Source organism: Oryx dammah, unplaced genomic scaffold (genome assembly GCF_014754425.2).
Source record: "Oryx dammah isolate SB20612 unplaced genomic scaffold, SCBI_Odam_1.1 HiC_scaffold_20, whole genome shotgun sequence".
NCBI classification, from domain to species: domain Eukaryota; kingdom Metazoa; phylum Chordata; class Mammalia; order Artiodactyla; family Bovidae; genus Oryx; species Oryx dammah.
Genome location: NW_024070204.1, coordinates 13,142,187 through 13,164,861, shown reverse-complemented (window position 1 = coordinate 13,164,861; position 22,675 = coordinate 13,142,187). Strand labels below are relative to the sequence as shown.

At 50.0% G+C, this 22,675-nt stretch overlaps 1 protein-coding gene across 1 annotated transcript in view; it reads right to left on the bottom strand.

Moving 5' to 3' along the window:
• Window positions 1-22,398, bottom strand: part of OTULINL (OTU deubiquitinase with linear linkage specificity like) — a 29,968-nt gene extending 7,570 nt beyond the window's left edge. Inside the window, exons 1-2 of the mRNA XM_040262250.1 lie at window positions 22,304-22,398; window positions 4-163 (exon numbers count right to left, since the gene is read on the bottom strand). Of these exons, the coding sequence (XP_040118184.1) occupies window positions 4-163; window positions 22,304-22,361 (218 nt within the window). The 5' untranslated portion in view covers window positions 22,362-22,398. The remainder of the gene's footprint in view (window positions 1-3; window positions 164-22,303) is intronic.
• Window positions 22,399-22,675: the final 277 nt, after the last annotated feature.

Genomic DNA, 22,675 nt, shown 5'->3' with positions numbered 1-22,675 from the left:
TACCATTTCAGCCGGTGTCCTAAATGCAGATGCAGCCTTCTGAAGTAGCAGAGGATGGCTGCCAGGAGCGAAGCTGCCAAGGCCACCGACCCCTTCACCACTCTCCACGCGGTCTCTAAGGCTTGGCTGGTGACTAGTGTCCAGGAGTGAACTTGGTCATTTCCTACAAAAACGTAATAATAATACTATAGCACAGAGGGAACTATACTCAACATCCTGGGATAAACCATAATGGAAAAGAATATAGAAAGGTATGTATATATGTATATAACTGACTCACTTTGCTGTACAGCAGAAATTAACACTGTAAATCAACTAGACTTCAATAAAAAAAAATCATGAAGTACAATTACACAAGCCTGCTTTATTTAATGGAGAAGGCAATGGCACCCCACTCCAGTACTCTTTGCCTGGAAAATCCCATGGATGGAGGAGCCTGGCAGGCTGCAGTCCATGGGGTCGCGAAGAGTCAGACACGACTGAGCGACTTCACTTTTACTTTTCACTTTCATGCACTGGAGAAGGCAATGGCAACCCACTCCAGTGTTCTTGCCTGGAGAATCCCAGGGACAGGGGAGCCTGGTGGGCAGCCGTCTATGGGGTCGCACAGAGTCAGACACGACTGAAGTGACTTAGCAGCAGCAGCAGCTTTATTTAAGGGGAAGAAAATACACTGGATAATTTTACCTGTAAAGAGTCAACATTGATTTAGATAGACATTTTTAGAGCATTTAAAAATTTAATCTAAATATTGAATAATCAGTGTCATACATATCTTTGTCCTACAAAATTCAAGAGGAATAGGGAACATAAAGAACATAGGTTTCAGAATCCCTCAAAGCTGAATATAAAACCCGTCTTCCCCTGCTTATTCAGCTCTGTGACAGTGGGATCCTTCACTTCTTTGACCCTGGATTGTCTTGACTATAAAATGAAAGTCAAAATACTGACCTCGCTGGACAACGAGGGAATGAAATTAGTTAAGAACCAGCACAGTGCGCCTCACCCTGTGTAGAAGATCTGTTAAATCCAAGAATGATCAAGGGGGTCTGCTCAGCACCCAGCCCTAACCCCGGGGACCTCAGGCCATGCCACCTCCACCCTGCCCATGCTGATATTCCTCGGTCGTGATGGGCCATGACACAGGGCATCACCTGAGCACAGGACGAGGCTCAGACTGCAGGCATGGAGAGGGACATCGTTTCCAGAAAGGGGGCCACTTAGAAGAGACGTGCGTGGACAGAGGTGTGCAGCTTACGGGGTCCACTATGATTCCTCATGTGACCAGAGGGATAATTCATTGGCCCGGAGAGCTCAAACTGGGAACTTGGCAATATTTTACTATCTGCAACAGATTCCTGATTGTATTATGTTCGAAGATGTAAAATGCTGAAGTACAAATAAGGAAGAGAACTTTTGGATAGTCGCCAAACCTCCTGGGGTTCATTGTGAAGCAGTTCCCTCCCTTAGTAAAAAAAGAGTCCAATGATTAACTGGAGTCAAAGCCTCATGGATTTGGAATTTACAATTTTAATCATAAGCAATAAAGTTGATATACATTCTCTAGAAGGAAATATATATACTCTCAGTAAAGAAAGGGTACATCACATACCCTTTAAGATGTTTCCCCCATGCTAACAAGCTAACAAGTAACTATGGACAAGTACATTTTCAAGAGCAGGTGCGTATCTGTTCAGAACAATTGATTAGCTGCTAATTATATATTTATTCTTGCCTAGACACTTATGACTAGACAAGAGTAAATATATAATTAGCAGCTAATCAATTTTCACTTTCATGCATTGGAGAAGGAAATGGCAACCCACTCCAGTGTTCTTGCCTGGAGAATCACAGGGACGGGGGAGCCTGGTGGGCTGCCGTCTATGGGGTCGCACAGAGTCGGACATGACTGAAGTGACTTAGCAGCAGCAGCAGCATTTATGAAAAATTTTAATGAATTGTTTCAAAATGTAAGCTGTAATGCATTTGCACCTATAAGGTAAGATTTTTACTAAAAACTCTACGGTATTCCTCTGAAAGGATGTGTATGTAACATCAAGTAAAAAGGCGGATCATCGTATGTGCACATAGTCACTGACTGGTTGATGAGCGTTTGGATGGTTTCCGCATTTTTCACTCTTACAAACATTCCCCTCCACCAGCCCTGTGGACTCATGGTGTCTTTTAGGATAATTTCTAGAAGAGGGAACTCTGGGTCCAGATGTGTGCACACTTTCAGCTGTCACAGATGTTGCCAGAATGCCTCCCGAAGCAAACCATCAGTTAACACTCCCACCACAGACGAGCCTCCGTTTCCCGAAAGCCCAGGACTGGTGATGCTTTTCTCACGGTAACAGTCACCTCTCTTCTTCCATGAAGAGCCTTTTAGAGCAGCGGTCCCCAGCCTTTTTGGTACCAGGTTTCATGGAAGAATTTTTTTTCCACAGACTAGGGAGAGGGGATGGTTTGGGGATGATTCAAGCACATTTACTGTGCAGTGTATTTCTGTTATTACATCAGCTCCACCTCAGATCCTCAGGCATTAAACCCTGGAAGTTGAGGACCCTGGTAGAGCATCTGCCTACATCCCACTGGGTCGTCCTGGTTTTCTGTGGACATGGAGTGCTTTCAGGCCCTGGGCCAGAGCCTCCATTGGGCACGGCTCTCATTGGTCACAGACTCCAACCAACATACTCCATTCTTAAAAGGTACTGCCCTGCCCCTTGGGGCATTTGAGACCCCTGAAACGGGGGCTTCTCCTGAGCCTGAGCCCTCTCAGCAGCTGCCAGGGTCTCCATGGGGACCCACTGCAGACTACAGTCTCCTCACACCCACACCTGCACCCACACGCTTGGACTTCCCTAGCCTCCTGCCCTAATCCTCAAAATCAAACCCCGCCTCCAAACTTGGAGGATCTGATCAACTTATCAGAAAAAAATCACGTGAGGGCTAAACAGCCCCTTCTCGGGAAAAACGGGAACAGCAGCCTAAAGTCCTTGTATTCACTCGGCCCAGGGCACCCACAGGTGTCAGTCAATAACTCAGACCAAGAAGGGCCAGGGAGTGGACCGTGGGCGCTGCTGTGGGCACCAGCAGGACTCGGGCCTGCAGCTTAGAGACGACCGGAGGTGTTCATACAACTTCATATGCAAACATTATCAGGAATGCGGCTTCTCAGTCAAAGGAGACGAAACACAGTGTTTTAGTAGGAAAAAGTATGATTTTTAATTAAATTAATTAAAAGAGCTACAATTTGAGCTTTGTGTCAGACTCTGTGGCAAGTGTTTCATAGGAATTGTCTCATTTGCTCCTGCCCTGATCCTGTTGTACATGGGGTGGGGGACTCCATGCCCCAAAGTGTCTGTTCCCGGGGGGCAGGGCAGGACCCCCAGTGCCAGGATGCAGGGAGCACTGTTACCATTACCCTGGTAATACCCGCCTCTTGGAGCTGCTAGACAGTTGAAGGCTGAGCTCGCAGTCAGGTGCACAGGAAGTACCCAGCCCATGTTCATTATTATTTTATCACCTGGGGACACTTCGAGGGAGAGAAAGATTAAATAACCCGCAAAGCTGGAGTCCAAACCCAGGCAAGGTCATGCTGGACACCGTATCGCTCCCTTACCTGGCTCTGAAGGACAGAGCTGAGTGGACCCTTAATCAGCTCTGCTACAGCAAGTGGAAAATAGACTCTTTAAAAAGAAAATTTAAAAAAAGAATTATCCTGTAACAGGATTACAACTCCAAATGACAGACACAGAGGAGAACAACACAAGCGAGGCGCCGAGCAGAAGATTATCATGATCACAGCTTTGACGATCTCGTGAGTCACATCTCATTTCCCCAAAAGCAGCTGAGAGGGGATAAGATCTTCCCCGTCGGACTCTTCCTGGGATCCCCCGGGCCAGCCAGACAGACGGAAGTCAGCACCCGCCAGCCCCACTTCCCTTCCACTACCCGGCACCCTCACAAACGAGCTGGCTTTCGGGGGGAGCCCCCGGACTAACAGGAAAAGAAGTTCCACTATCAGGGACTCAGTCTTTCAACATAATCAACAGAGGGAGAACAAGGGTCAGAAACAAGGGGAACTGGGGGGCGGGGCAGGGGGGTCTGGCAGTGAAGAAAAGTGCTGCCAGGAACTATGGATTTGATCCTTTTTAAGGCTCATCAAGAGATAAAAATGAGATTTCTTTAACACTTTTGGGCTGGACCACCTGGGTGGTGGCTGAAAATGAGTCAATATATAAAGTATGGGGCATTTCTGTGATGCTGGAAAGTGGGTGAACTAGGTCTCACGTGTTCCCCACAACCCCATCCCCAGCATTACCACCTGCGGAGACCCCATTTCCCCGCCTCCACACGCCCGGAAGGAACACCCAGGGAGCTGCAATCTCCTTAGGTGACGATGCCAGAGCCTCCTGCAGCCCAGAGTGTGGCCGTCTGGACGCTAGCATCCCACCTGTGACCGACAAGACCACTGACTACAACTGAAAAAATTAAAAGCTCCTGGATTTTTTTTGTGTGGTAAAATTCTACTTAGAATTTTTTGTTTCCATTCGCTAAAATGTACCAAAACTGAAATAATTCAAACAGGAAACCAAAAAGAAAAAAACAAACTTGAAAACAAAACTTAAAAAGACACAGAAGAGCCGGAAACTTGAGTGATGACACTGATAGCCCTTTTGCCCTGAGGCTCAGGCTCACTCTCCTGGAGACCCCCAGGGTCTGGCTGGCCTCCTGCCTCCACCCTGTCCACTCCCACCAGGTCGCCCCAGGGCATCACTCCCCCTACCCTCAGCTCCTCTGCCCCTGGGGCCCGGCCCACTGCCACCCTCCTGAAGCAGAGGTGGCAGATCAAGGGCTACAGAGTGGGCGTGGGGGGTTGGGTGGTGGAAGCTAGGCCTGAGCTACAAGACAGAAAAGGCAGTTAAATTTAGATGTTTGGGACAGATCACGTGGTAAAGTCACCTTGTTAAAAATTTCAAAGTCCTGCCTTACAGCCAATGGAACTCTGTTCCTTGGATGGCATCGTCAACTCAATGGACACGAATCTGAGCAAACTCCAGGAGACAGTGAAGGGCAGGGAAGCCTGGTGTTGCAGTCCCTGAGGGAGCAAAGAGTCAGACAACGACTGAGCGACCGAACAACAGCTCTTGGAACTCTGCTCAGTGTGATGTGGCAGCCTGGATGGGAAGAGAGTTTGGGGGAAAACGGACACGTGTTTATGTATGGCTGAGTCCCTTCACTGTTCACTTGAAACTAGCAGGACATTGCTAATTGGCTATACTCCAACTAACCCAGAAAGCCAGGAGGAGCCAAAGAGCCTCTTGATGAAAGTGAAAGAGGAGAGTGGAAGAAGCTGGCTTAAAACTCAACATTCAGAAAACAAAGATCATGGCACCCGGTCCCATCACTTCGTGGCAAATCGATGGGGGGAAAAAGGCAACAGTGGCAGATTTTATTTTCTTGGGCTCCAAAATCACTGCAGATGGGTGACTGCAGCCATAAAATTAAAAGACAGTTGCTCCTTGGAAGAAGAGCTATGACAAACCTAGACAGCGTATTAAAAAGCAGAGACATTACTTTGTTGACAAAGGTCCGTCTAGTCAAAGCTATGGTTTTTCCAGTAGTCATGTATGGATGTGAGAGTTGGACCATAAAAAAAGCTGAGTGCTGAAGAATTGTTGCTTTTGAACTGTGGTGTTAGAGAAGACTCTTGAGAGTTCCTTGGACTGCAAGGAGATCCAACCAGTCCATCCTAAAGGAAATCAACCCTGAACATTCATTGGAAGGACTGATGCTGAAGCTCCAATTCTTTGGCTACCTGATGCGAAGAAAGGACTCACTGGAAAAGACCCTGATGCTGGGAAAGATTGAGGGCAGGAAGAGAAGGGGACCACAGAGGATGAGATGGTTGGATGGCATCACCGACCTGATGGACATGAATTTGAGTACGCTCCGGGAGTTGGTGATGGACAAGGAGGCCTAGCGTGCTGCTGTCCATTTGGGTCACAAAGAGTCAGACACAACTGAGCGACTGGACTGAACTGAACTGATACCCCAATACAAAATATTGTAAAAAGCCCTGAACTTCAAGGTCAAAAATACTTTTAAACTTAAAAAATACAATAGCTATTTCTATCAGCTTCAAGGCCATATTCTGGTTAATTAGCAGGAGACTGGCCAAGAGAGACTGATGGGTTAGGAAGCAATCAGGGAGAGGGGGTGGGAAAGGCACCCCGCCCCAGGACATCCCTGCAGGCTCTCTGTAGCAGGGCCGGTGGAGGGGTGGGGGTACCGCAGGGAGGAGTCAACTGAGGCCACGTGGTTCAGTGGACAAGGAGAGGCCCCAGAAGGCCCCCTCTCCTGCCCCTCATCCCTTGGTTATTCTACTTCCCACCCTGGGCTGGGAGCTGGACTGGCAGGCAGTGAAGTGAAAAGACACAGTCTCTGGCTCCAGGGAGTTCAGGGTCCAGTGGCACAATGCCCTGCTGCTGGGAAAGGTTACTTGTCAGCTTGTCTAGGCCCACAGGTTACACGTCCTGGTGTCGGGGCCCAGCCAGGACTCAGAATAACACAGAGTCCTCATGCTGTCTGCCCCGGTAGGTCGCCTCTCTCAGAGCTGAGTTCTGAGACATAAAGCAAAATGTGGTTTGTTCGTCCAAAGGAATAAATGAAGCAATGTGGAAACAGAATGTTAAACATACAAAACAAATCTTGTTAGGTCATCAAGGTTTCTGAATAGTCTGGAGCCCTAGAAGACTGCCGGAGATGTTCAGAACATCAGCACAGCGGGGTGACAGCCTGGGTTTGTAACAACCAGCACAGCCTCAGGCTCAAGCAAAACCACAGGTTATTTGGTTGTTTCTGTGTAAGTTATGGGGGAGAGAGAACAAATATCCTCTTCACAAATCTTGGAAATGGTGAGCTCCAAAGACTTTCTACACTTTTGGATTTCAGGCATTAGTCCTGCTTAAGAAACAACAGTCTTCCACTTAGTAAAGTTCTATAACCAACGACGACAAGATCAGTATCACTGAGGAAGAGAACCACCAATGTGCAAGCTTTTTATCTTGAAAATAGTGACCAGTGAGTCACAGGACCATAGCCCTGCGAGACAACTGACTTCAAGCTAGGACTGGGCACATCTACCCCAGGCTCCTTCCTGCCAATCCAGAGTTCAACAAATGCAGCAGGAAACGCTCCTTGCCAACACTAAGAGGACTATTGAGTTCAGCTGCTCAGTCGTGTCCGACTCTTTGCAACCCCATGAATCTCAGCATGCCAGGCATCCCTGTCCATCACCAACTCCTGGAGTTTACCCAAACTCACGTCCATTGAGTTGGTGATGCCATCCAGCCATCTCATCCTCTGGCGTCACCTTTTCCTCCTGCCCCCAATCCCTCCCAGCATCAGGGTCTTTTCCAATGAGTCAACTCTTCACATGAGGTGGCCAAAGTACTGGAGTTTCAGCTTCAGCATCAGTCCTTCCAACAAACACCCAGGACTGATCTCCTTTAGGATGGACTGGTTGGATCTCCTTGCAGTTCAAGGGACTCAAGAGTCTTTTCCAATACCACAGTTCAAAAGCATCAATTCTTCGGTACTCAGCTTTCTTCACAGTCCAACTCTCACATCCATACATGACCACTGGAAAATCCATAGCCTTGACTAGACAGACCTTTGTTGGCAAAGTTATGTCTCTGCTTTTGAATATGCTATCTAGGTTGGTCATAACTTTCCTTCCAAGAAATAAGCGTCTTTTAATTTCATGGCAATCACCATCTGCAGTGATTTTGGAGCCCCCCCAAAATAAAGTCTGACACTCTTTCCACTGTTTCCCCATCTATTTCCCATGAAGTGATGGGACCAGATGCCATGATCTTAGTTTTCTGAATGTTGAGCTTTAAGCCAACTTTTTCACTCTCCTCTTTCACTTTCATCAAGGGGCTTTTTAGTTCCTCTTCATTTTCTGCCATAAAGGTGGTGTCATCTGCCTGTCTGAGGTTATTGATATTTCTCCCAGCAATCTTGATTCCAGCTTGTGCTTCTTCCAGCCCAGCGTTTCTCATGATGTACTCTGCATATAAGTTAAATAAGCAGGGTAACAATATACCACGTTTTTAATAACATCATAGCTCAGTATCTTCATGTACTGGGTGCATCAATAGGGGTATTCAATGCCACCTATCACTTGAATTTTCTAACTTTCTGGAGAGGGCTTAAAACCCACCCAACTACAAAAACACAGAAGCAGTAGGTGGGCTAGGCTCCAGGGATCCCAGAACTCCAGTCTCGGCACCCCACCAGGCAGGTGCCCTGGCCCGGCCCCGGTGGAGACAGCAGGCTGGCAGAATAAGCCTAGGACCCAGTCTTTATTCTGTCATTTTCTAGCTGCAGAACCTCAGATGAGTCATCCCCAAGAGTCTCCCCAACACTGGAGACCAACAGTGATGCGGGAAGGTGGTAATGAGACACAGGAAGCCCCGAGTGTGCTCACAACACACAGGCTGTCGGCTGAGCCCCTCCAAGTGGTCATCATCGGTGTCTCCATGCCTCTGGGGTGGAAACTCACCCCCTGCTGATGGGAGCCCATTTCCTTTTCTGGGTTGTTTCTCCAACGATCAGATATATCACTATTCTACGACTACAGATGACGCTGCTCTGTAGGCCGGGTACCGATGCCATCACGGTGAACTGGAAAGACTGGATGTTCCTCCATCCATTCACACCTGGATAGACCATCCTCGTGTGTCTGCAGCACGACCAAGGCCGTGCAGAGGACACTGGTGGGGGTAACACAGGGACCTGACCCAGACCCAAGCTGGGGGAGGCTCCTCCGAGGACGTGAGGTGGGGCTGGGACCCAGAGCCTGGATGGGAAATTGAGGGGAGACCAGCAAGGCTGCATCCCCTTAGGAGACACTGATGTTGAAGAGCAAGGAAAGCCCCCCCACTGGGTTGGAAGCAAGAGGCTGGCATGACCAGACCTGTCACCACCATGTGCATCGTCACTGCTTGGGGTCCCGAGGAACATGTCCAAGCCCCCTTCCTCATGACAGCTTCTCAGATTAGTGACCATTTCACAGGGACACAGGATGCTCTGGGCTGGAATTCTACTTGTTCTCTGAGGTCCAAGTCACACCAGCCCCTTGGCAGGATGAATCCCTCCCCCGGTACCCCCCGACCCCACCCCCCGCCAACGCTGTCCACATTGCAGGTGGGTTCTGGTTCAGTGTATTCATGACTGTGTCCCCTATGGGCCAGAAAGCCCCTCTGAGGTGAAAGCTGAGCCTTAATTCACTGTGGACCTGGCCACTGGTGTACACGCACTTCGTCTTTGAAGCCTGGAGAAAGCAAGCAGAAGCCTGAACTTGAACCGCATGCTCCAACTCAAGGTCAGTGCCCCTTGAATTAACTACACAATTGCCTTCCTTGAGTACTTCTCTTCCAAGAATTCAAAACAGTTCCCGAGCACGAACTCTGAAGGCAGCTGGCATTCCCACAGTGCCTTTACCTCTTCTGGCTCAGACACCCCGGTTCTCCCCACCAGGCCTCACTTGACATGGTTTGGTGCGGGGTGGCGGGGTGGGAGGGAGGCCTCTTCACCATCCCTGTGACCCTTTTGGGGACCCACCCCAACTTAAAGTGTGACCGTGGGCTGGAACACACTGTCCTGGGTGTGACGCAAGCAGGGGAGCCATCAACCACGTGACCACTACTTCACTCTCCAGCGGACTCAGCAAGCTTTCCGTGCAGGGCTGGAGAGGGAAGATTCCAGGCACTGCCGGCCATCTGGCCTCCATCCCACCCGCTCATATCGGCCCCTGGAGGAGTGGAAGCAGCCATCGGACAATACACAGCGGGGCAGTATCCCAAGAAAACTTTCCTAGGGATGCTGAAATCTGAATTTCAAGTAAGTTTCACATGTCAGGAAAAGGGATTCTTCTTTTTTTTTTTCCCCTAACTATTAAAAAAAAATGTAAAGACCTTTTATAGGTTGCAAGCCACAGAAAAATTGAGTGGCCCATGAGCTGTGGTTGACCAGACTCGGTCTCACTGATCCATTCGCATTAATGCAGGCTGTGGCTGTGTTAGTAGTCAGCCCGCCATCGACCTGAAGCCCTTGAGACCTGCTGCTCCCTGTCTGCTGAAGGGGGAGAGGTGGGCAGGCGCTCTAGTCTCCTGTGTCCCCAAACCTCCAGGTGGAAGAACTTTCCTGGAGGTCTGGTACTGGCCTCCGCCCCTCTCCCCTTGCTCTTTTTTGGAAGTGAAATCATTTAGTCGTTTCCGACATGGACTGTAGCCTACCAGTCTCCTCAGTCTATGGAATTTTCCAGGCAAGAATCCTGGAGTGGGTTGCCATTTCCTTCTCCAGGGGATCTTTCTTGAAGGCGGGAGACTATCTGACAGCAGGGGTTCAGACTCTCCACTCAGCTCAACCCACTACTGCCTGCCTGCAGAGAGGGGCCTGGGGGGAGGCCGACTCTCTGGGAGGGAGGCCTGACCTCTGCGGGGTGAGCACACCTCAGGCACTGCCCGCAAACCCACCTGGCCACATCATCTAAGACATAGGATTTTACTACCCAGCTGACATTAAAAAAAAAAAAAATCCCTGACTCCAGTGTCTACCTTTTGGTTCAGAACCTGGGGAGGAAAGCAAGGGCTTATCCATATCACGGGGCAAGCTCTCCAAGCCCCAGGAGCCGGCACACATCCCCGCGAAATTTCACATCGCTGGACTCGGCTCACTGCTCCCACCCGCCATGGCTTCTGTGGTGCTCTGTCCCCCCTCTCAATTCTTAGACCTTTAAAGATCAAGCTTGTCTTCCACATCCCAACACAGATCATTCATGAACACATGACCCAGGGAGAAATAAAAGGACACTCTGAGATGAGCCACTTTCGCCCTGCAGTGATTTTTCCATTCCTCAGAATCATCTGGTCTCTGTCACTAATGAGTACTAATCCTTCTAATTGGCTTCCCTTCTCCAACACCATTTTCCAGTCTGAGGTCAGTGGTGTGTGCTTTTTGTTGATTTTTTTTCCCCCCCCCCACAATGGATGTGTCATTTTTTAAAAATCTTTCAGGCTTTTCTGAGTTGTTGGAAAGACCCACATCCTGGCAGCCAGTGGGGTCAGCTAGAGAGGCCTCTAAACAAGTGAGAAGGCAATGAAGCATCGCTTATTGCACCATCCCAGCCAGAAGCCTCCAAGAGCTGGTTCTCCTGGAACCAGGAACCGGCCTCACCATGTAACCTCAAGCACCACCGGAACCAACTGAGAAGTTGGGCTGGGCCCACGAGTGACGGGAGCCCAGAGCGGGGGCCTCCCTGTCCTCCCCCTCTAGTCTCTCAAGGACCTTCTACCCTAACATGGTCTCTCAGATCTGCTCTCCTAAAAAGAAAGCAGAGGCTTCAAAACAAACCCATCAAACATTACAGAACATTGTACTTAAAGTCTTTGCCGACAAAGGTCATGTAGTCAAACCCATGGTTTTTCTAGCAGTCACGTATGGATGTGAGAGTGGGACCATAAAGAAGGCTGAGTGCCAAAGAACTGATGCTTTTGAACTGTGGTGTTGGAGAAGATTCTTGAGAGTCCCCTGGAGTGCAAGAAGATCAAACCAGTCAACCCTAAAGGAAATCAACCCTGAATACTCATTGGAAGGACTGATGCTGTAGCTCCAATACTTTGGTCACATGATGCAAAGAGCCAACTCATTGGAAAAGACCCTGATGCTGGGAAAGATAGAAGGCAGGAGGAGAAGGGGATGGCAGAGGATGAGATGGTTGGATGGGATCATTGGTTCAATGGACATGAGTTTGAGCAAGCTCCAGGGGTTGGTGAAGGACAGGGAAGGCTGGCGTGCTGCAGTCCATGGGGTCACCAAGAGTTGGACACGACTTTGTGAATGAACAATAACACAAAGTCTATTGACCAGCAACATCCTTATCACCTGGGCATTCATAAATACAATGGTTGGGCCCCATGGAGGCAGAATCTGTGATCTACAATAGTCCCAGCAAGTCACGTGTTCACCGAACCCTCAGAGGTGCTACCATGGAGCAGGGAATCACCCTGGCCCTGGCCCTACCTGTGGAGAATCTGATTTACTGGCTGGGGTCCTGGCACCTTTTTTAAAAAAAAATTCCCAGATGGTTCCAATGCATCGCTGGTGCTGAGAAACACTGCTCTGGAGTCGGGGCTTCCTCCATCCTTGCCTATTTCTGTTAGCTCAAATATATCATCACCTGCCAGTTAATCTCCAAAATTACCCTTAGGGGAAATTGCACAGATAAAAATGTCTCCCTGGTCATGTCATCCAACTAGTTTAAGAGCCCCCTGTCCTTTGTACCTCTTTCCCTTTGGCCAAGGCGAGGGGCTACTTTCACCAGTCAGTGGCTGTTTTTCCAAGGCTGGGAGCTACGCCAACCGAAAAAGGAGTTTTGCTGTAATTAATAGTAAAGGAGCCCAACTGTATATTAATGTATATTAATGACTAACTGTATATTAATGACCTCCAGGGAGGGTGACCCACTCCTTCTGGCTTGCCCGGGACCTCCCCAGTTTCAGCACTGAGAGTTCCTCATCCAAGGACACCCACAGTCCCAGGTAAGCTGGGGTGGGTGCTCTCCCCACCCCTGGGCCCACCAGGTCTGACCCTGATTCCTCCCTGCTCTCTCGCCTCTTCAGACCTCTTTGCGCCAAGATGAGTGGCTGCCCTCAGCGTCTCCATCAGCGCTCACCCCTGCCTCCGCGCCTGTCATTGGGACACACTCGTCTCTGTCTGGGATGCTCCTCACTCTACTCACTCTCCAGCTCTCGGCTCAGAGGTCACTTCCCAGGGTCAAGCTTCTCCGACCCTATCCCAGCCCCAGCTCTGCTCTCACAGCACGTGGCGTCCTCTTCCTTCATGGCACTCATCACCGTTTACACAACTGTGTTTGTGTTTGGTTAGGGTCTGTCTCCCCGTGTAGGTACATGTCTTAAGGACTGGGATTGTTTCTGTTTTCACTCTGCTTTCTTGGGCCCTAGAAATACAGTAGACAGCTCATAAATATTTATCGAATAAATAAAATGAATCAGTGCAGTCAGAATCCAGTCCATGGACAGACCGCCAGCCGACCCCAGGACCGTTTGCTCTTCTTTCACAGAAACAGAATCTTGACTTTGGCTCGATTCGCAGCTCCTCAGAATAAAGACTACATTCCACCCTCCCTATGTGTGGGTCTAGCCATGTAAAGAGGGATATGTACTCCCAGCCCTTCCCCTCCCTACCAGCTGGAATGTAGGTGTGATGAATAACATTCAGCAGCCATGTTGGGTCAAGGAAGGAGCTGTAGGTATAAAAGCCATGCAGGGTGGAAACAAAGTGGAAGGAGCCTCAGCCTCTGACACCATGCAGCCCCTTCTAACTCAGGGGAGCCACCTCTAAACTCTGCCATGAGAGAAATAAACTTGATTCACTTCTTCCGGGTTGCTCTATCATCCCACCACCCTGATCCTAACTGTCTTTATCTTGCCCGTCCCTTCCGGCATGTAACATGCATGCCAGAAAGGGTGGGCCACCAGTGTGTTTTCCCTTCTCTTAATTACACTCATGTCAATATAAAACAGGAAGTGAGGCTGTGAAGCTGTTACCCAGTGGGATGGCATCAAGGCCCCAGGGAGTCAGGAACTGAGGGCCTGAGCAACCTGGAACTCAGCTCCCTCCCCTCCAGACCCAAGGAGGCCAGGCCAGTTACCACCATTCCCTGTCATCCTCCAAAGGTCTCTTCATGTTAACATGTTTCACAGTTATGCTAGCGGAATTGTCACATGGTGGTACAAGGCACAGAATTTTAAGAAACTGTGAAACAACTGAAGTTAAACTAGACTTGAGATTTTTTTTATTCATGAAAGGTGGCGCTGAGAGTGAAGAAGGCAGTCTCTGCCTCTCCCAAAGCTGAAGCCAAAGCAAAGGCTTGGAGGCCAAGAAAGGGTGTTGAGAGGCATCCACAGGCACAAGATAAAGAAGACCCAGATGTCACCCACCTTCCAGCGGCCCAGAACACTGCAGCTCAGGAGGCAGCCCAAATATCCTCGCGAGAACGCCCCCTAGGAGAAACAAACTTGACCACTGGGCCATCATCAGATTCCCTGTTCACCACCAAGTCAGTCGTGAAGAAAGGAGACGACAACCACCCACATGTTCTCTATGGACATCAGGGCCAACAAGCACCCAGTTCAACAGGCTGCAACACTGACGTGGCTAAGGTCAACACCTGGACCAGGCCTAATGGACAGAAGGCGGCCTGTGCTCAACTGGCTCCTGCCTGTGATGCTTTGGATATTGCCAACAAGATTGGATCATCTAAACTGAGTCCAGCTGGCTAATTTCAAATATAAGTTTTCACTATAAAAAAAAACAATCAGACTCAAAACATTACTCAAAACTTGCACCACAGGCAAGATGCCCTGAGCGTGGACAGAAGACACACGAGGCCTCGACAAATGCCAGCACAGACTCCGCCCCGAGATGCCTGTGCCCAGGTCTGCAGGTCTATCACACGTTGACCTGAGAGCACAGCCTTTCCCACAAAGGCCTCCGTGGAGGTGACCAGTTTCTCAAAGACAGCAAGAAACAAAAGAGGAAGCTTGAGGAGCCTGGGGCAGGCCTGAGGGGTCTGCAGCTGCACACGTGATGGGCCCAAACTGTGAATGCATCAGTGAGGCCCATGTGGGAGAGGACGCTGGAATACCAAAGCACGAGGAACAGGGCAGTGCTGCTGCTGCTGCTGCTGCTGCTAAGTCGCGTCAGTTGTGTCCGACTCTGTGCGACCCCATAGACGGCAGCCCACCAGGCTCCCCGTCCCTGGGATTCTCCAGGCAAGAACACTGGAGTGGGTTGCCATTGCCTTCCCCAATGCATGAAAGTGAAAAGTGAAAGTGAAGTCACTGAGTTGTGTCCAACTCTCAGCAACCCCATGGACTGCAGCCCACTAGGCTCCTCCGCCCATGAGATTTTCGAGGCAAGAGTACTGGAGTTGGCCGCCATTGCCTTTTCCTAGGGTAGTACTAGGTAGGTGTATAAGTGGCGTGTGTACTAGTCCTTGTCCTGACAGTCAGCTGAGAACCCCAAAGAGGGTTTAACCAATGTTTAGGGAACAAAACAGAGGGATGAACCCATCTAATAAACTCGCTCTCAGGTCGAGTGATTTTTCTCTCTACTTCAGATTTCAGAGGAAGGAATCAATAGAGCCGAGTCTCTCAGGGCTTCAGGTGCAAAAACTGATGGATGCCACATGGATATGAATAATTCCGTCGGCTACATTTGCATTTCAAGATTCCGGGCAGCCTTAGCTATGAACCTAACTCCCAGTTCACCGGTCAAGCAGCAAGTAGAATGAGACATAGCTGATCCAGCCCGATGGCGTCAGCGCCAGCAGCCCTTCACACCTGGATGCTGACTGAGGATCCTCAGCACGCTGCCTGGCCATCTCTCCCACTTCCCCTGTCCTCTCACCTGTCCTGGCAGCCAATCTGGAGGACACAGAGCACCCAGGTTTCCTGGCCGTTCAGAGCTCTCACAGCAAAGCTGAGGCCCTCCTGGGACCTCCGCCCTGGCAGTCCAGTGGCTGAGCCTCCCTGCTCCCGAGGCAGGGGGTCCGGGTTTGAGCACTGGTTAGGGAACTAGACCTCACGCGCTGCAAGGAAGGGTTCGAATGCTGCCCCTGAAAGACCTCACGCGCCATTACTAAAGATGCTGCATGCCGCACGGAAGACTGAAGATCCCAGTGGCCGCAACTAAGACTCAGCGCAGCCAAATTAAAACAAAAAATAACTTACCAAAGAAAAAAATAGTTGAGGCCTTTCTATGGGATTCCCTCATAGCTCAGATGGTAAAGAATCTGCCTCAAGGCAGGAGACCTGGGTTTGATTCCTGGGTGAGAAAGAGCCCCTGGAAAAGGAAATGGCAACTCACTCCAGTATTCTTGCCTAGAGAATCCCACGGACAGAGGAGCCTGGCAGGCTACAAGTCCATGAGGTCGCAAGAATCAGTTGGATAAAACTTGGCAACTCAACAACCAATCACAAGTCAGGAAATATATCCACGGTGTGCCTGGTGTTACTCTAAGACCCGGAAGAAGTTCAGTTTACTTTTCTCAACCTGAAAGATCAAACGTTCTGGGGAACCCTCTCTGGCCTGGCTTAGAGGTAGGTTTACAGGTGGCTGACAGTCTGTGTCCCCGCCCACCTCCCCTCCTGAGCCCCTGGGGACACAGCCTGTGCCCACGAGGTGTGGTGGGAAAGGAGTGCAGATCCACCATAAGGGGTACTCGAGAAGGCAGGATGCAGGACGTGTGGCTCACTTCCTTTCCAGAGAAAAAGACAGCTGTATTTGATTCACAGTTAACAAGATTTACAAAAATGGGTGGGGCTCCTGCCCCCCCCCCCCACCCCCACCCCACCCCCTGCAATCAGGGCAGCGCCTCCAGGACAGCCTGTCTGATGGGCCGGGGACTAAGAACCCCAGTGTGTTGGGTCCCTTCCAGCTGCCTGGGCTTGACATCCGACGTCCACCTTGACCTTTGAGGTGGGGCCCAAGGCACAGAGTCCACCTGGGGTGCCCGAGCCCTGCGGGCTGGGGCCAGGCCAGGCTGGGAAGGCTCCTGAAGGCTCTGGGGGCTGCGAGCACTGAAACCTCACCCAGGAGGCCAAACCCAGGTATCCGGGCGGCTACTGGTGCTTAGAAGAGGGGCTGGGATTCTGCTTCTCTCTGAATTGGGAGCGGACTCTCCTGAGAAACTGACTTCCAATTATGTTATTTCTCCATCTGCTGGAAGACTGTGTGAGCTGCTAAGTCACTTCAGTTGTGTTCGACTTTTTGCGACCCCATGGACTGTAGCCCACCAGGCTCCTCGGTCTGTGGGATTCTCCAGGCGAGAATACTAGAATGGGTTGCCATGCCCTTTTCCCAGGGGTCTTCCTGACCCAGGGATCAACCCGTGTCTCTTATGTCTGTTGCATTGGCAGGTAGATTCTTTATCACTAGTGCCACCTGGGAAGCCCGCAGGAAGATTAACCCTCACTAAAATTCAATAAAAAATAAGTAACACGGGGACTTCCCTGGAGGCCAGCGGTTAAGACTTCACCTTCCAATGCAGGGGGTACAGGTTGGATTCTTGGTCAGGGAGCTAGGATCCCATATGCCTCACCACCAAAAAACTGAAAGGTAAAATGGAAGCAATATTGTAACAAATTCAACAAACATTTTTTAAAAAATGACCCAGGTTAAAAAAAAAATCAGTTACAGGATAAGCAGAGAAAGTGCTAATAAGGTGTTTTGAATGACTATGCATCAACAATTCCACATACACTTAAAGTCAGAGTCACCTGGTTAAATCAACAATAAGACTTACTATTAAATTCTTAATTCAGAAATTTATTGAGCATAGCGTTTTACATGCTATTTCTGGGATTGTTGTTTATTACCTGGGAATCCCAGCAACAGTACTAACAGACAATGGTCCTCAGTCTTCTAGAAATGAACATAAGTGTTTTATTATCCTCTTATTTTAAACATGACGCCACCTGTCTATTCTGGCTCGATTAAATGAAAAAGTAGAAAAATAGAGTGTGACTTGTATAAAAGGTCACTGGAAAAATGAGTACATACACAAAAATTTTTCCCTGTTGACTTAAGGTAAAGTGACATTTAAATGTTTTTCCACTAAACTAATTACAAATCAATAAATGTATATATAGCCTCTGTTTTGAGAACAGATTGTCCTAAGTAACTGAACATTTACCAGAGGATTCAAGGGGACAGGAGAGAAAGGTCAAAAACTCCATTAACTCCTTTAAAAGGTACATAGAGACTTCAAAGCTGTGTATAAAGAAACACACGTGTAGAAGTTTTAGCTCGATAACGGTGATTTTTTCATAATCTTCTTCCATACACAGACCTGTGAGTTCCCTTAAACAACAATGGTATGAAAATGATAACTTTACTTTAGAACAGCTTAACTGTGACAAGGTAACCTTGGAAGCAATGGTTTTTCCAATAGTTATGTATGGATATAAGACTTGGACCATAAAGAAGACTGAGGGCCAAAGAATTGATGCTTTCGAACTATGGCACTGGAGAAGACTCTTGAGACTTCCTTGGACAGCAAGGAGAGCAAACCAATTAATCCTAAAGGAAATCAGTCCTGAATGTTCATTGGAAGGACTGATGCTGAAGTTGAAGCTGCAATATTTTGGACACCTCATGCAAAGAGCCAACTCACTGGAACAGTCCCTGATGCTGAGAAAGATTGAGAGCAAGAGAAGGGATGACAGAGGACGAGATGGTTGGATGGGATCATCGACTCAATGGACATGAGTTTGAGCAAACTCTGGGAGACAGTGAAGGACCGGGAAGCCTGGCATGCTGCAGCCCATGGGGTCACAAAGAGTTGGAAGTGACTTAGCAATAGAGCAACAACAACAAGCCTCAGAAACCAGAGTGCTCCCAGGTATCAGTCTGACTGTTTCAGGAGACAGAAGCCGGTGGATAGTTAAGAATCTGTTGTGGGAGGGGCCAGGCTGCCCAGTTTGAATCCTGGCCACCACTTACTAGCTGGAAACTCTGAGGAAATTCCGTGACCATCCTGGGCGTCACAGGGTGGTGGTTGTAAAGATTATGTAACACTCTCCATGAGCAGTGTCTCCGAGTCCAGTACCATACCCGCTGTTACTGTGGCAGGGACAGCCTAGGGGCTGGAGACTGCACTCACCCACTCACAAGAGCCAGGGAAAAAATGTCACTTTCAAATTCAGCAATTGTGCCAAGCAAGAGTTTCTACTTAGCTAAAACACATGGTACCACAGTTTACCTTTTATTTGGTATTTAGTCCATCTCACAGATACAGCGGAGAAGGCAATGGCACCCCACTCCAGTACTCTTGCCTGAAAAATCCCATGGATGGAGGAGCCTGGTGGGCTACAGTCCATGGGGTTGCTAAGAGTTGGACACGACTGAACGACTTCACTTTCACTTTTCACTTTCATGCACTGGAGAAGGAAATGGCAACCCACTCCAGTGTTCTTGCCTGGAGAATCCCATGGACAGCAGAACCTGACAGGCTACAGTCTGTGGGGTCACAAGACTCAGACACGACTTAGCAACTAAACTACTACTACTACTACAACACATACACACACACACACACACACACACACACACACACACACGGAAGAGTAGAAGAATATAAGTGGGACACAAACAGGCCGACATAAATAGCAGCTGTGGACTACTTGCAAAATTTTAAGCATTCTGTTGTAGGCTTCTCGTGTGGGCATGTGTTTTCAATTGCAGTGTTTGTTTTCTTCTTCCTCAGCCTTCAAACTGTTTCTTTTAAGGAAGGGAAACCTCTCTCTTCAAGGTTACAAGCAGCTCACAGAGCACAGGAGCCAATCACTCCTCTGCTCCCTGCCACCATGTTCCCTCCCAGGGTCCCCTGTGCATGGTTCCGCTCCTGAAAGCAAAGGCCTTGAAGGCACAGGCAATGGGACAAGCTGTCCCCCTCTGCAGTCCACTAGGAGGAGCGGCTGGGTGTGCCCTACCACCCTCAGCCTCCACCTGCCGTCGGGCTGCCAGCTCTTCTGATTTGCCCTCTCGAGTGAAACACAGAGACGCTCTGCAGGAAAACTCACCTGCCTGCCCAGGGTGGTACCTGTGATGACCCCAGGAACCAGGCCAGAGGCTGTGTAGGGCGGGTCAGAAAACACCTGCTTCAAACATAAAGTAGGTCACCCCTGAATGGCTCTGAAATAACAGAATCCATTATATTGAGGCATACACATTTTAATGAACAGGAAAGTTAGTTAAATGGGAAAGTGGGGGCATCTACAAGTTTGTGCAGGATGCAGTTTCATAAAATGGGAATAAAAATAACAACTACCTTCTAGTATAATGATCACTGTAAGAATAGCAGCTAACCTTTGAGGGCTTATTAGGACCAATGGTTCTAGGCTCTTTATACATAAGAAAGACATAAACAGCACTCAAACATATTAGCCATTACCATTATCTCTAAACTCTTTGTTTAGCACTGGACTCTTTTCCCCAAACAAAATATTACCCAGAACAACATATAAAACAAGAAAAGAAACACAGGTTGTTTATGTGGAGCTGGAGTGAGGGGACTTGGCTTTTGGGCCCCACCCCCTTCCACACCAGACATTTGTGTCCCCCAGGTCAACTCCCAGGGACCACAGGGAGCCCTGTGGCTCCTGAGTACACCGTTGAAAACTCATTTATCCCCTATCCTTTGTACTAAACAAAAGGAAATGGGCCTTAGCAAGAAACCCCAGCAGTGCCCGAACCAACAGGAAGTTAAATACCTTGCATGGTGGCCAGAAGCTAGAGGAGCCCCATGGAGTGGCAGGCACACAGCCCTTCCTCAAACACCAGACCCACCAGGGGAACGCTGGGACTGGTGAGGTTAGTCGCGCTTCCCTGCTTCTTCCCATCTTCTGCAAAATGACCCATGGTGCCTCTTCCTGGTCTAATATTCTGCTGCTGACAGTGTCTTTCCCATAATACTGCGAATGTTTAGTTCATGATTCTTAGTATCCAAATACTTAAAAAGACATAGTTAAAAATGGCTACCAAAAAACTCCTTCCATCCCTGTCTGTTCAGTGGGTTTTCTTTTGCTGTTGTCTTTTATTACCGGCAAATGATACTTGTTAACATTCACTATTATCTCAAAAGTGAATCTTGGTCTCTTACCAAAAGTCTTACGGGCAGGTAAAAAAATCAAAACCAAAAAAAAAAACAAAAAACCTGTCTCCACCCTAGCTTTGGCAACTGGTTTTAAAACTTTGTCTGTCCCCCATTCCCCACCCCCTCACCCCCAAACATGACCAGCAAAGAAGGGAAAGTACGCTCTTAAGTCCATGGAGGTTATGTTTTGGAGAAAGTTTTCCATAACCTGATCTTTGAATCACACTCTTCCACTGACACACGGACTGCAGTCTCCACGGGCTGGGGCAGAGGAAAGAATTCTCTTTGCGCTCATAGCGCTGGCACACCCTGAACTTGGTGCGTTGGCAGGGAAAATTCCTGGCAACTCCATTAAGCCCAGAGTAAGACATCTTTCCGCCTCTCCAGCTAGCTTTTTCCAGTTGTACCCCTACCTCCACTTCCATCTTTGCTCTCTCTGCCAAAATAAGCCACGGAGAAGGGAAGAAAAATCACATAATAAAAAGTTCAGATGAATACACCCACAGGAAATATTTGGCTAATTCTATAACAATCCAAGGTGCAGAAAGGTTGAAAAATGAGATCGTTCTCCAAACTTTTGGGAGTGGGAGGCACGTCAATCACCAGAAGTCTTGACTGAGAGGGGCTTGATGATCAGCTTAGCCGTGTGCCTTCGTTTTTAGGGACCAGGATCCAGAAGTCCGGAATGGTAGACGTCTAGACACACAGTCCTGGGCGGAATGATGTCAAAACTCCTGTCCTAACTGAGAACCCTGCTGTTTCCCCACCACACCTAACAGTCTGCTGTGTGAAGTAAAAGCTCCTGCACGGACCAAGAACCCCCAGTTAAGAAACTGTCCTAACAATTTCCCATCGAAGCTGCAATAGGCGCGCGCTCTCCCCAAATGCACCGATGGGTGGGTTCTCACCCCTGGGGTGGCTTCCAGGGAAACACGCAAACGGTCACGTGCTCCAAGCTGAGAGGCAGCTCCCCTTCCTCAAACTTGGGGCTCAAAGGAGGGAGGGACACCCCCCTCCCCTCATCCGACGAGGGCGGAGACCCTGGCGACCTGCTCCCGGTGACATTTTTTGGGTTTGTTTTTGTTTCAAAACCCGGGAGTTTTCTCCGTTCGCTCATCGGGTCTCGACTGCCGCGAAGGTGTGGACCACATCCTCTGCCGGCAAAGCGCGAAACTTGTCCACTTCCCTCCGACAACGACCCAGAGAGAGAAAGAGAGCTCGAGGGGACGCCGCCGCTCGTCGGCGCCGGTGCGCCCCCGCCAAACCCCGTCACACCGCACCCCAGATAGAGCTCGCGCTCTCTCTGTCCGGGAACCGGCCAGCGCCGCCTCAGCGGGTCGCTTGCCGCCTCGAGACCCGCACCAGCCTTGCCTCCTCCTGACAGAGATGCGCCCCCCCGACGGCCGCCCCAACCCTGCAGCCGGTTCCCCTCCCCAGCCCCCGGGGACTCCCCACCCCTCGGACCGCCGGTCCCGGGCCTCCCGACGCCAAAGGCTGCGCCGACCAGGAGAGCGCGTTCCTGGCTGCCCGCCCCGCCGGCCCGGGGCCCACCTGAGGCGTGCTCGCGAGGCCGCTCCCGCTCCTGCGCGGGGCTCTTCCGCGCCGCCATGCCGGCCGCGCGCTGGGTCTGAAGGACGCGGCGGCCGCCGGCCGGCGCCCGCGGCTCGCTCCCCGGCGGCTGGCTGGTGGGCGCTGGAGCCGCGGGGCGGGGAACGCGGTCTGTGCTCCCGCCCCCGGGCGTCCCAGGGGTTCGACGGACGCGCCGGAGCGCTAATGGGAGGCCGCGCCGCGTCGGGGGCGGGGTCATGTGGGCGGGGCTGGATGGGTGGGCGGGGCCTCCGCGCCTTTCTGGATTCCCCAGCCCTAGCGGCGGAGAGCCGCTGTGTGCTCCGCTGGGATGCGGGCAGCTACTGCTGGGATGCG